At 49.2% G+C, this 12,570-nt stretch overlaps 1 protein-coding gene across 3 annotated transcripts in view; it reads right to left on the reverse strand.

The window, feature by feature from the left end:
* PNPLA7 (patatin like phospholipase domain containing 7) overlaps window positions 1–12,178 on the reverse strand; it is a 119,280-nt gene extending 107,102 nt beyond the window's left edge. For 2 of the 3 annotated variants that reach the window (XM_038767821.1, XM_038767820.1), the window contains exons 1-6: window positions 12,137–12,178; window positions 9,596–9,630; window positions 7,642–7,716; window positions 6,531–6,618; window positions 5,085–5,167; window positions 834–925 (exon numbers count right to left, since the gene is read on the reverse strand). In XM_038767821.1, coding sequence (XP_038623749.1) covers window positions 834–925; window positions 5,085–5,167; window positions 6,531–6,618; window positions 7,642–7,716; window positions 9,596–9,628 — 371 coding nt within the window. In that variant the 5' untranslated portion in view covers window positions 9,629–9,630; window positions 12,137–12,178. Of the gene's footprint in view, window positions 1–833; window positions 926–5,084; window positions 5,168–6,530; window positions 6,619–7,641; window positions 7,717–9,595; window positions 9,658–12,136 lie in introns of those variants that run through there. The other variant, XM_038767822.1, reaches the window with a different exon arrangement.
* Between the last annotated feature and the right edge of the window lie 392 nt (window positions 12,179–12,570).

Genomic DNA, 12,570 nt, shown 5'->3' on the forward strand with positions numbered 1-12,570 from the left:
AGGGGGAGAGATAGAGAGAGAAGAAGAGAGGAGAGGAGAAGAAAGGAGCGGGGAGAGGAAAGAGAAAGAAGTGGAGGGGAAGGGGAAGTGGAGAGGGAAAGGGAGGAGAGGGAAAGGGAGGAGAGGGAAAGGGAGGAGAGGGAAAGGGAGGAGAGGGAAAGGGAGGAGAGGGAAAGGGAGGAGAGGGAAAGGGTGGAGAGGGAAAGGATGGAGAGGGAAAGAAAGAGGACAGGGGAAGAAAGAGGAGAGGGGGAGAGAGAGACAAAGATGAGAGGGAGAGGGGAGAGGGGAGAAACAGAGGAGAGAGACAGAAGAGAGGGGAGGGAGAGAAAGGAGAGAGAGAGGAGGGGGAGAGAGAGAAAGAGGTGAAGGGGAGAGAAAAGGGGAGAGGGAGGAGAGGGGGAGACAGGGGAAAGGGTGGAGAAAGAGCAGAGAGAGAAAAAGGAGAGAGACAGGGGAGAGAGAAAGGGGAGAGGAGAGGGGAGAGAGAAGAGGGAGAGAGAGAGGAGGGGAAGGGAGGAGAAAGGAGGGGAGGGAGGAGGGTGGAGAGAAGAAGAATCTTAAATGTCCTCTCATTCCCCTAAACCAACCATCATGTACAGGTGGAGGAACACTGTGTCCCAGAATGAAGACCTCAGATCTGAGGGAGGGAGGGAGGGAGGACTGGGGGGAGTGAGAGAGAGGGAGGAAGAAAGCAGTCACAGCCAGGGGAGCTGCTCAGCTAAGCCACTGGTAAGGGGAAAAGCAACAGAGTCCGCATAAAGCAGCCCCTCAATCCGCTCCAGAAAATTCCTGGACGAGCCAGGCTGACCCCATCTCACCCGGCACCCTACCTCTTAGCCAGAGACAGGACCTTCGTCCTCTTCCTCACCCTCTGCCGGGGCAGACCCGTGTTCCCGACAAGGGTGTTGGGCAACGTAGACACCTGCAGGGAGAGAACGTCACTCAGGTGAATCCTCTCCCACAGGGAGAAAACCACCAACTCAGGCCAACCAGGCAGCTGCTTGGAAAATACCCCAGAAACTTCAGTCTCCCACCAGTCGGTGGTATTCACCCTCATTCACTCAGTCGTATTTATTGAGCGCTTACTGTGGGCTGTACTAAGCACTTGGGAAGGTACAATACAACAATTAAAAGACACAACCCCTGCCCACAGCGACCAGGCAATCGAGGGTATTTAATAATAATTATGGCATTTGTTTCCCCTCTCGGGGCGGCACCGCGGCGGGCCTTCTGCTACAACTCAAAACTCATCCGTGCTGGGCAGCGGCGGCTCGGGAGAGAGTCGAGGGCGGAGACGCGAGTTTACCGCACGGAAGGAGGCGATGGTAAACTGCTTCTGGATTTTGACCAAGGAAGCTCTGCGGATCCACTACCAGAACGATGGCAGATGGAGGTGGGGCGTTCTGGAAGAGATGTGCCCATGGCGACTCGACAGCGTAAGCCACGACGTGGCATTTGTTAAGCGCTTACTCTATGCCAGGCACTATACTAAGCGCCGGGGTGGCTACAAGCCGATCGGGTTGGACGCAGTCCCGGTCCCACGGGGGGCTCACGGTCTTAATCCCCATTTTACAGACGAGGGAACTGAGGCCCAGAGAAGTGAAGTGACTTGCCCAAAGTCACGCAGCAGACAAGGAGGGGAGCTGGCACTAGAACTCGTGACCGTCTGACTCTCGGGCCTGGGTTCTATTCCACCATTCCGTTCTCTATTGAGTGCTTACTTTCTGCGGAGGCCAAAGGTATTTGTGACTGCCTCCCCCTCTAGACTGTAAACTCAATATAATGTATCCGTTATATTATTATAATGTCCTCTCCCAAGCGCTTAGTACAGTGCTCTGCACACAATAAGCGCTCAATAAATGCCCCTGACTGGCTCACTACAGTGCTCTGCACATAGTAAGTTCACTGTGGGCAAGGAATGTATCTACCTATTCCACTATATTGTACTCTCCCAAGTGCTTAATACAATGCTCTGCACAAAGTAAGCGATCAAATAACATCAATCAATCGTATTTATTGAGCACTTACTGTGTGCAGAGCACTGTACTAAGCGCTTAGGAAGTACAAGCTGACAACATACAGAGACAGTCCTTGATAGACTGACAGGAAGCACTTAATATAACTTATTAGGATGATGATAGTAATAATTATGGCATTTTTTAAGTACTACTATGTGCCAGGGACTGTACTAAGCGCTGGGGTGGATCCAAGCAAATTGGGTTGGACACAGTCCCTGCCCCTTGTGGGGCTCACTCAAACTTAATCTCAAATTAAACAAATTAAAATCAAACTTCAGCTCAAATTCTGCTTAATGAGAAGCAGTATGGCTTAGTGGAATGAGCCCAGGCTTGAGAGTCAGAGGTCATGGGTTCTAATCCAAGCACCGCCACTTGTCAGCTGGGTGACTGTGGGCAAGTCATTTCACTTCTCTGGGCCTCAGTCCCCTCACCTGTAAAATGGGGATTAAGACTGTGAGCCCCACGGGGGACAACATGATTACCTTGTACCTACCCCAACGCTTAGAACAGTGCTCAGCACTTAGTAAGCACTTAAAGACTGTTATTATTATTAATCCCCATTTTTCAGATGAGGTCACTGAGGCCCAGAGAAGTGACTTGCTAAAGGTCCCACAGCAGACAAGTGGCGGAGCCAGGATTAGAACTCATGACCTTCTGGCCACACTTCCTAGCCAGAAGGAGCTTTTCCAAAACACCTTAGCGGTCACAATTTAGCTCTTGGTAAGCACTTACTATGTGCCAAGCACTGTTCTAAGCGCTGGGATAGATACAAGTTAACGAGGTTGGACACAGCCCACGTTCTAGAGAAGCAGCTCAGTGGAAAGGGCACGGGCTTTGGAGTCAGAGGTCATGGGTTCAAATCCTGGCTGCGCCAACTGTCAGCTGTGTGACTTTGGGCAAGTCACAACTTCTTTGTGCCTCAGTTGCCTCGCCTGTAAAATGGGGATGAAGACTGTGAGCCCCCCCGTGGGACAACCTGATCACCTTGTAATAATAATAATAATAATAATAATAATAATAATGGCATTTATTAAGCGCTTACAATGTGCAAAGCACTGTTCTAAGCGGTAGGCGCCTGTAACCTCCCCAGCGCTTAGAACAGTGCATTGCACATAGTAAGCGCTTAATAAATGCCACCATTATTATTATTATTCCAGACTGCGAGCCCGTTGTTGGCTAGGGACCGTCTCTATGTTGCCGATTTGTACTTCCCAAGCGCTTAGTACAGTGCTCTGCGCACAGTAAGCGCTCAATAAATACGATTGAATGAATGACTGATAATGAATGAATGTGGAAACCAAAGCAGGGGCTGCACTGCCATCTGGTGGCAGCTGAGAATGCTAACAAGTCTCCTGAAACGTCTGTCATCCGCGCACTTATTGAGCGCTTACTGTGTGCAGGGCACTGTACTAAGCGCTTGGACCACACAACACTCACTCATTCAATCGTATTTATTGAGCGCTTACTGTGGGCAGAGCACTGGACTAAGCGCTTGGAGAGTACAAGTAACATACAGAGACGGTCCCTACCCAACGACGGGCTCGTGGTCTAGAAGGGGGAGACAGACAACAATCAATCAATCAATCAAATCGTATTTATTTAGCGCTTACTGTGTGCAGAGCACTGTACTAAGCGCTTGGACCACACAACACTCATTCATTCAATCGTATTTATTGAGCGCTTACTGTGGGCAGAGCACTGGACTAAGCGCTTGGAGAGTACAAGTAACATATAGAGACGGTCCCTACCCAACGACGGGCTTGTGGTCTAGAAGGGGGAGACAGACAACAATCAATCAATCAATCAAACTGTATTTATTGAGCGCTTACTGTGTGCAGAGCACTGTACTAAGTGCTTGGACCACACAACACTCATTCATTCAATCGTATTTATTGAGCGCTTACTGTGGGCAGAGCACTGGACTAAGCGCTTGGAGAGTACAAGCAACATATAGAGATGGTCCCTACCCAACGGCGGGCTCGTGGTCTAGAAGGGGGAGACAGACAACAATCAATCAATCAATCGTATTTATTGAGCGTTTACTGTGTGCAGAGCACTGTACTAAGCGCTTGGGAAGTGCAAGTTGGCAACATACAGAGACAGTCCCTACCCAACAGTGGGCTCACAGTCTAAAAGGGGGAGTGGACAGGTGTCAAGTCATCAGAACAAATAGAATTAAAGCTAAACGCACATCATTAACGAAATAGCCCACTGTTGGGTAGGGACCGTCTCTATATGTTGCCAACTTGTACTTCCCAAGCGCTTAGTACAGTGCTCTGCACACAGTAAACGCTCAAGACGATTGAATGAAATAGAACAGTAAATATGAACAAGTAAAACAGAGTAATAAATCTGTACAGACATATATACGGGTGCTGTGGGGAGGGGAAGGAGGTAGGGCGGGGAGAAGGAAAAAGTGCGGGAAGGTCTCCCGGAGGAGGTGAGCTCTCAGTAGGGCTTTGAAGGGAGGAATCAATCAATCAATCGTATTTATTGAGCGCTTACTGTGTGCAGAGCACTGTACTAAGCGCTTGGGAAGTACAAGTTGGCAACATATAGACACAGTCCCTACCCAACAGTGGGCTCACAGTCTAAAGAGAGCTAGCTTGGCGGATGTGCGGAGGGAGGGCATTCCGGGCCAGGGGGAGGACGTGGGCCGGGGATCGACGGCGGGACGGGCGAGAACGAGGTACAGTGAGGAGGTGAGCGGCACAGGAGCGGAGGGTGCGGGCTCAATATTGTCAATAAACAAGAACAATAAACAGACACATTCCCTGCCCTTCCTACTGGGCTGAGGAGTCGTCTGGGTAACATGATTCCCCCTTTTAGACTGTGAGCCCACTGTTGGGTAGGGACTGTCTCTATATGTTGCCAACTTGGACTTCCCAAGCGCTTAGTGCAGTGCTCTGCACACAGTAAGCGCTCAATAAATACGATTGATTGATTGATGGTGGCCTCTCTTCTGACTCCATGGACCATAATGAGTTGCCACCTGGGGAGCAGGGTTACCACGCAGCCTACAAATCCCCCCAACCGCCGTCTCATCTACCGAGCGGACTTTACCTTCCTCATGATCTTCCGGCCGTAGAACATCACCTTGTCTCTTTTGCGAAACCTGTACTGAGGAGTTGCTGACTGGAGTTGTCCTAAAACATGGAGAACCAAATCAACCCATCGCATTTACTGAGCGCTTACGGCGTGCAGACTGGTATTGACACCTATTTGGTTTGTTTTATTGTCTGTCTCCCCCCTTCTGGACTGTGTGCCCGCTGTTGGGTAGGGACCGTCTCTATAGGTTGCCGATTTGTACTTTCCAAGCGCTAAATACAATAAATACAATTGAATGAATGAATTCCCTATTTAGTCGCAAGGAAATAGGTCTTTCGGACGCCCAAAGCGGAGTGGCTTAGTGGCCAGAGCACAGGCCTGAGAGTCAGAAGGACCTGGGCTCTAATCCCAGCTCTGCCATGTAATAATAATAATTATATTATTATTATTATTATATTATTATTTGTTAAATGCTTACTATGTGCCAAGCACTGTTCTAAGCACTGGGGTAGATCCCCCTCTCCATCCCCGCCTTCTTACCTCCTTCCCTTCCCCACAGCACCTGTATATATGTATATATGTTTGTACATATTTATTACTCTATTTATTTATTTTACTTGTACATATCTATTCTATTTATTTCATTTTGTTACTATGTTTGGTTTTGTTCTCTGTCTTCCCCTTTTAGACTGTGAGCCCACTGTTGGGTAGGGACTGTCTCTAGATGTTGCCAATTTGTACTTCCCAAGCGCTTAGTCCAGTGCTCTGCACATAGTAAGCGCTCAATAAATACGATTGATGATGATGATGATATAAAGTAATCAGGTTGTCCCACATTTGTCCCCATTTTACAGATGAGGTAACTGAGGCACAGAGAAGTTAAGTGACTTGCCCAAAGTCACACAGCTGATAAGTGGCGCTGCTGGGATTAGAACCCACGACCTCTGACTCCCAAGCCCGGGCTCTTTCCACTAAACCATGCTGCTTCTCCTGCTGTGTGACCATGGGCAAATCGCTTCACTTCTCTGGGCCTCAGTGACTTCTGCTGCTTCTCCTGCTGTGTGACCAATCGCTTCACTTCTCTGGGCCTCAGTGACTTCATCTGCAAAAGGGGGATGAAGACTGTGAACCTCATGTGGGACGTGGACCGTGTCCAACCTGTTTATCTTGTATCTATCCCGGCGCTTAGAACAGTGCTTGGCACATATTAAGCGCTTACCAAGTACCATAATTATTATAATTGTTATCCTCTAGGCCACACCTAGAAAGGTTGCGGATTATGGCGGAGGACAGGACGTTCTGGAGAAAGAATATCCATGGAGTCGCTACGAGTCAGGAACGACTCAACGGCAAATAATAACAATAATAATAATAATAATAATAATAATAATTAATAATAGGCCACAATGCTTCCCAACCCCTCTGATCCCCGGATATTTCAGTCTAGATGGAGATACTTACGAGATTGCTTCACTCTCCGGTACACGAAGAAGATGGCAGCGCCAAGGAAGAGGAAGGCGACCAGGGCCCCGATCAAGATGCCCGTCAGCTGGGCGGGGAAGAAAGCGAGACGGACACCGGTCAAACCCAACGGCCAGCGTTGGGGGGGTCTCGCCGAGGTCTCCACTGGACCCACCCCTCCCAGCCGCCCCCCGTTAGCGCTTAGTACAGTGCTCGGCCTGCAGCCGCCGCTCAACGTGGCTCAGTGGCAAGGGCCCGGCCTTGGGAGTCGGAGGGCGTGGGTTCTAATCTCGCCTCCGCTGCCTTTCAGCTGGGTTACCTTGGGTAAGTCACTTCACTTCTCTGGGCCTCAGCTACCTCATCTGGAAAATGGGGATTAAGGCTGTGAGCCCCAACTGCGACAACCTGATCACCTTGTATCTATCCCGGCGCTTAGAACAGTGCTCGGCACACAGTAAGCCCTTAACAAATATCATTATTATTATTACTACAACTGATTGACCCATTGGGCTTCTACAAGCCCCACAGCCGGACGGAGGAAGGGAAAACGTCCGTGAGGAGAGCGTCCGTTACACTGAGCGCTTAGTACAGTGCTCTGCACACAGTAAGCGCTCAATAAATACGATTGAATGAATGAATATTATTATATCATGCTCTCCCAAGCAGAGCCCGGGCGTCAAAAGGTCTCAGATTCCAATCCCGGCTCCGCCACTTGTCTGCTTGTCCTTTTAGACTGTGAGCCCGCTGTTGGGTAGGGACTGTCTCTATATGTTGCCAATTTGTACTTCCCAAGCGCTTAGTCCAGTGCTCTGCACATAGTAAGCGCTCAATAAATACGATTGATGATGATGCTGTGTGATCTTGGGGAAGTCACTGCATTTCTCTGGGCCTCAGTGACCTCATCTGGAAAATGGAGATGGAGATTGGGCGCTCCACATGCGACAGGGACTGGGTCCAACCCCATTTGCTTGGACCCACCCCGGAGCATCGTATGGTGCCTGGCACATAGTAAGTGCTCGACAAATAAGCACTCAATAAATACAACCAGAGTTCAGATCTGGCGAGGGGACCTTCCCACAGCCAGCCCCCGCCCTCCGCCGGCTCCCGTTACCATGGTGTTCTGCACTCCTTCTTCCATGAATTGCAGCATCCGCGAAAGCAGGGAAGCACCCTGGGGATCTCCACCCTGCGGAGAGAAGGTGGCCCGGTGGGCAACCAGGGGCCACGGCCACTGAGGCGAAGGCCAGAATTCCTCAGGCCCTCCCACCACTGCCCTCCCTCCCAACGCTTCGGGAAAAGTCCCGGCCGGGTTCCCACCTCCTCCCGCGGGGAGGGAGGGGACGGCGGAATGGGACGTCAGGAAGGGTGAGGACCCCGGCCTGGCCTGCGGAAGCCGTGAAAACGAAAACAAAAACCCGGGTCGTGACTCCCGGAGCGCCATCCGGTTAACAATTTAGAGTTTTGTATAATTCTGCTTCCTTCATTTGTGACGGCTGGCCTAATTTTATCTTCCGGGATTTGAGCATTTGTATTTTTCTTTCCCTCAAGGAAGCGGTCCTTCCTGGAAGCTCTTTTTTCTTTTTAAGTCTCCACCAAGTCCATAGGAATTACAACAATTTTGACACTCTGTGACAAGCGCCGGAGTAGACACGAGCTGATCGGGTCAGACGCAGTCCAGGTCATCATCATGAATCATATTTATTGAGCGCTTACTGTGTGCAGAGCACTGTACTAAGCGCTTGGGAAGTACAAGTTGGCAACATATAGAGACAGTCCCTACCCAACAGTGGGCTCACAGTCTAAAAGGTCCCACGTGGGGCTCGCAGTCTTCATCCCCATTTTACAGAAGAAGTGAGTGAGGCCCAGAGAAGTGAAGTGACTTGCCCGGGATCGCCCAGCAGAGAGGCGGCGGAGCCGGGACTAGAACCCAGGACCGGGTTCTACCAACTAGGCCACGCTGCTTCCCGCTGCTCGAAAAGTCGGTCTGGCTCGGCGTGAAAGCCCAGCTGAGGTGAGGGTGAACACAGAAAGTGCTCAATAAATGCCACTGCTTGACCAATTAATTAATGACTTAGACGCACCTTGCCCCTACAACCTGCAATTAGCCACAATCACAAACAGCTGGGGGGCCAAGACCTTTGGATCCCCCCAGCTGTTAGTCCTTAGAGATGTGCTGTCTTCAGCTCCGAGTATTTCAGTCATTCATTCAATCATATTTATTGAGCGCTTACTGTGTGCAGAGCACTGTGCTAAGCGCTTGGGAAGTCCAAGTTGGCCACATAGAGAGACAGTCCCTACCCAACAGTGGGCTCACAGTCTAGAAGGGGGAGGCAGAGGACAAAACAGAAGATATTAACAAAATAAAATAAGTAGAATAAATATGCACAAGTAAAATAAATAAATAAATAGCAAAATAAATAAATAAATAAATAAAATAAATAGTAAAATAAATAGTAAAATAAATAAATAAGTAAAATAAATAAATAGTAAAATAAATAAAAATAGTAAAATAAATAAGTAGATAAATAAATAGTAAAATAAATAAGTAAAATAAATAAATAGTAACATAAATAAACAAGTAAAATAGATAAATAAATAGTAAGATAAATAAATAGTAAAATAAATAAATAAGTAAAATAAATGAATGAATAGTAAAATAAATAAATAGCAAAATAAATAAATAAATAGTAAAATAAATGAATAGTAAAATAAATAGTAAAATAAATAAGGAAAATACATAAATGAATAGTAAAATAAATAAGTAAAATAAATAAATAAATAGTGAAATAAATTAGTAAAATAAATAAGTAAAATAAATAAATAAATAGTAAAATAAATAAATAAGTAAAATAAATACATAAATAAATAGTAAAATGAATTAGTAAAATAAAAAAATAGTAAAATAAAAAATAGTAAAATAAATAAATGAATAGTTAAATAACTAAATAAGTATTTATGTCTATGATATTCATTAAGCGACCAATCTTCCCCGCCCCCCACAGTTAGACCCGAAATCCTGAACCAGAATCCACATCCCCTCACTGGGCTCCTCCCAACGTACATACCTTGGGACAGGAATTATTCAGTTCCGACTGCATGGCTGAGAAAACAAAGACGGAACAGGAATGAGAAGAGGAAAACCCACTTTTCCTGTTCGGGCAATCTGCGGCGAATTCAGGAAAGAATAAGCTTCAAACTCTTACTTTGGGTGTCTGTCTGAAGCATAATGATAATAATATATGGCATTTACTAAGCGCTTACTATGCACCAGGCACTGTATTAAGCCCTGGGAATGGAATGTGACTGTTTATTGTTATACTGTACGCTTCCAGGCGTTTAGCACAATGTTCTGCAGGGCATGTACTTTTTAATGTTACATTATATTCTCCCAAGTGCTTAGTACAGTATTCTGCAGGGAATGTATCTGTTTATTGGTACATTGTGCTCTCCCAGGCACTTAGTACAGTGTTCTGTACCCAATAAATGCTCAATAAATACAACTGACTGACTGGATGCCATATTATAGGGCCAGAACAAGTCAGAAGGTGGTAGGGGGGGCATCAATCATTGAGGAGCAGGGGGTCACCGGGACCAGGACCAGTCAGAGGGTGGTAGGGGGGCATCATTGGGGGGCAGGGGGTCACCAGGACCAGTCAGAGGGTGGTAAGGGGGCATCAATCATTGTGTGGCAGGGGGTCACCAGGACTAATCAGAGTGGTAGGGGGGGCATTAATCATTAGGTGATAGGGGTCACCAGGACCAGTCAAAGGGTGGTAGGGGGGCATCAATCACTGGGGGGCAGAGAGTCACTAGGGCCAGTCAAAGGGTGGTTGGGGGGCATTAATCACGGGGGGGGGAGGGGGTCACCAGGTCCAGTCAGAGGGTGGTAGGGGGGCATCAATCACTGGGGGGGCAGGGGGTCACTAGGGCCAGTCAAAGGGTGGTAGGGGGATATCAATCACTGGGGGGGCAAGGGGTCACCAGGACCAGTCAAAGGGTGGTAGGGGGACATCAATCACTGGGGGGGCAGGGGGTGACCAGGACCAGTCAGAGAGCGGTAATATTACTCTATTTATTTATTTATTTTATTTGTACATATTTATTCTATTTATTTTACTTTGTTAATACGTTTTGTTTTGTTCTCTGTCTCCCCCTTCTAGACTGTGAGCCCGCTGTTGGGTAGGGACCGTCTCTAGATGTTGCCAACTTGGACTTCCCAAGCGCTTAGTCCAGTGCTCCGCACACAGTAAGCGCTCAATAAATATGATTGAATGAATGAATGAAAGGGGGCATCAATCACGTTGGGGGGGGGGGGCGGGCAGGGGGTCACCAAGGCCAGTCAGAGAGTGGTAGTGGGGGCAACAATCATTGAGGAACAGGGGGTCACCAGGACCAGTCAGAAGGTGGTAGGGGGGCATCAATCACTGGGGAGAGGGCAGGGGGGCACCTGGACCAGTCTGAGGGTGGTAGGGGGGCATCAATCACTGGGGAGAGGGCAGGGGGGCACCTGGACCAGTCTGAGGGTGGTAGGGGGGCATCCATCACTGAGGGACAAGGGGTCACGAGGACCAGTCAGAGGGTGGTAGGTGGGCATCAATCATTATTTATTTATTTATTACTTTATTTATTTATTACTCTATTTATTTATTACTCTATTTATTTTACTTGTACATACCTATTCTCTTTATTTTATTTTGTTAATGTTTTGTTTGGTTCCCTATCTCCCCCTTCTAGACTGTGAACCCGCTGTTGGGTGGGGACTGTCTCTATATGTTGCCAACTTGGACTTCCCAAGCGCTTAGTACAGTCCCCTGCACACGGTAAGTGCTCAATACGATTGATTGATTGATTGATGGGGGGGGGGGGAAGGGGCTCACCAGGGCCAGTCAGAGGGTGGTAGGGGGGCATCCATCATTGAGGGGGCAGGAGGACCTGTCAGAGGGTGATAGGGGGGCATCCATCCAGAAGCAGCGTGGCTCAGTGGAAAGAGCCCGGGCTTTGGAGTCAGAGGTCATGGGTTCAAATCCCGGCTCCACCAGCTGTCAGCTGTGTGACTTTGGGCAAGTCACTTCACTGTGCCTCAGTGACCTCATCTGTAAAATGGGGATTAAGACTGTGAGCCCCCAGTGGGACAGCCTGATCACTTTGTAACCTCCCCAGCGCTTACCAAATACCATCATCATCATCATCAATCGTATTTACTGAGCGCTTACTATGTGCAGAGCACTGTACTAAGCGCTTGGGAAGTACAAATTGGCAACATCTAGAGACAGTCCCCACCCAACAGTGGGCTCACAGTCTAAAAGGGGGAGACGGAGAACAAAACCAAACCTACTAACAAAATAAAATAAATAGAATAGATGGGTACAAATAAATCATCATCCATCATTGGGTCAGGAGGACCAGTCAGAGGGTGATGGGGGGGCATCCATCATTGGGGGCAGGACCAGTCAGAGGGTGATGGGGGGGCACCCAAAATTGGGGGTCAGGGGGTCACCAGGCCCAGTCAGAGGATGGTGGGGGGGGTGGGGGTCACCTGGGCCCAGCCCTGTCAGTGATAGGCAGGTAGGCAGGAGCAGAGCGTGAGGCGCAGGGTGTGCACTCACCGTGGGCGAGCTGGGCTCTGGCTGGGCCTGTAGGCCTGGGCCTTGCCCGGCCCTCTGCCGCCCTCCCGCCCGCCCCCTCCCATTGGCTCCGCACCCCTAGGTCCCGCCCCTTCCCGGGAGACGGCCAATCAGAGAGAGGTTTACTCCGGCGAGGGCCAATTGGGGAGGGTTTTACTGCGAGGTCGGAGTCCGCCGGAGCTCGCGCTTGAAGGGCAGGAGGGCGACGCGGGCCAATGGGAGCGGGGTTTACTGCGGGGTCGGAGTCCGCCGAAACTGGCGCCTGAAGGGAGGGGAGGGCGACGCGGGCCAATGGGAGCGGGGTTTACTGCGGGGTAGGAGCCCGCCAGGAGCCAATGGGAGCGGGATTTACCTCACGGTCGGAGATCGTGGCCTGAGGCCACGGGGTGGGGGGGCGGGGGAGAGGAGGAGGCCGG

The sequence above is a fragment of the Tachyglossus aculeatus genome, chromosome 27 (genome assembly GCF_015852505.1).
Source record: "Tachyglossus aculeatus isolate mTacAcu1 chromosome 27, mTacAcu1.pri, whole genome shotgun sequence".
Lineage (NCBI taxonomy): Eukaryota > Metazoa > Chordata > Mammalia > Monotremata > Tachyglossidae > Tachyglossus > Tachyglossus aculeatus.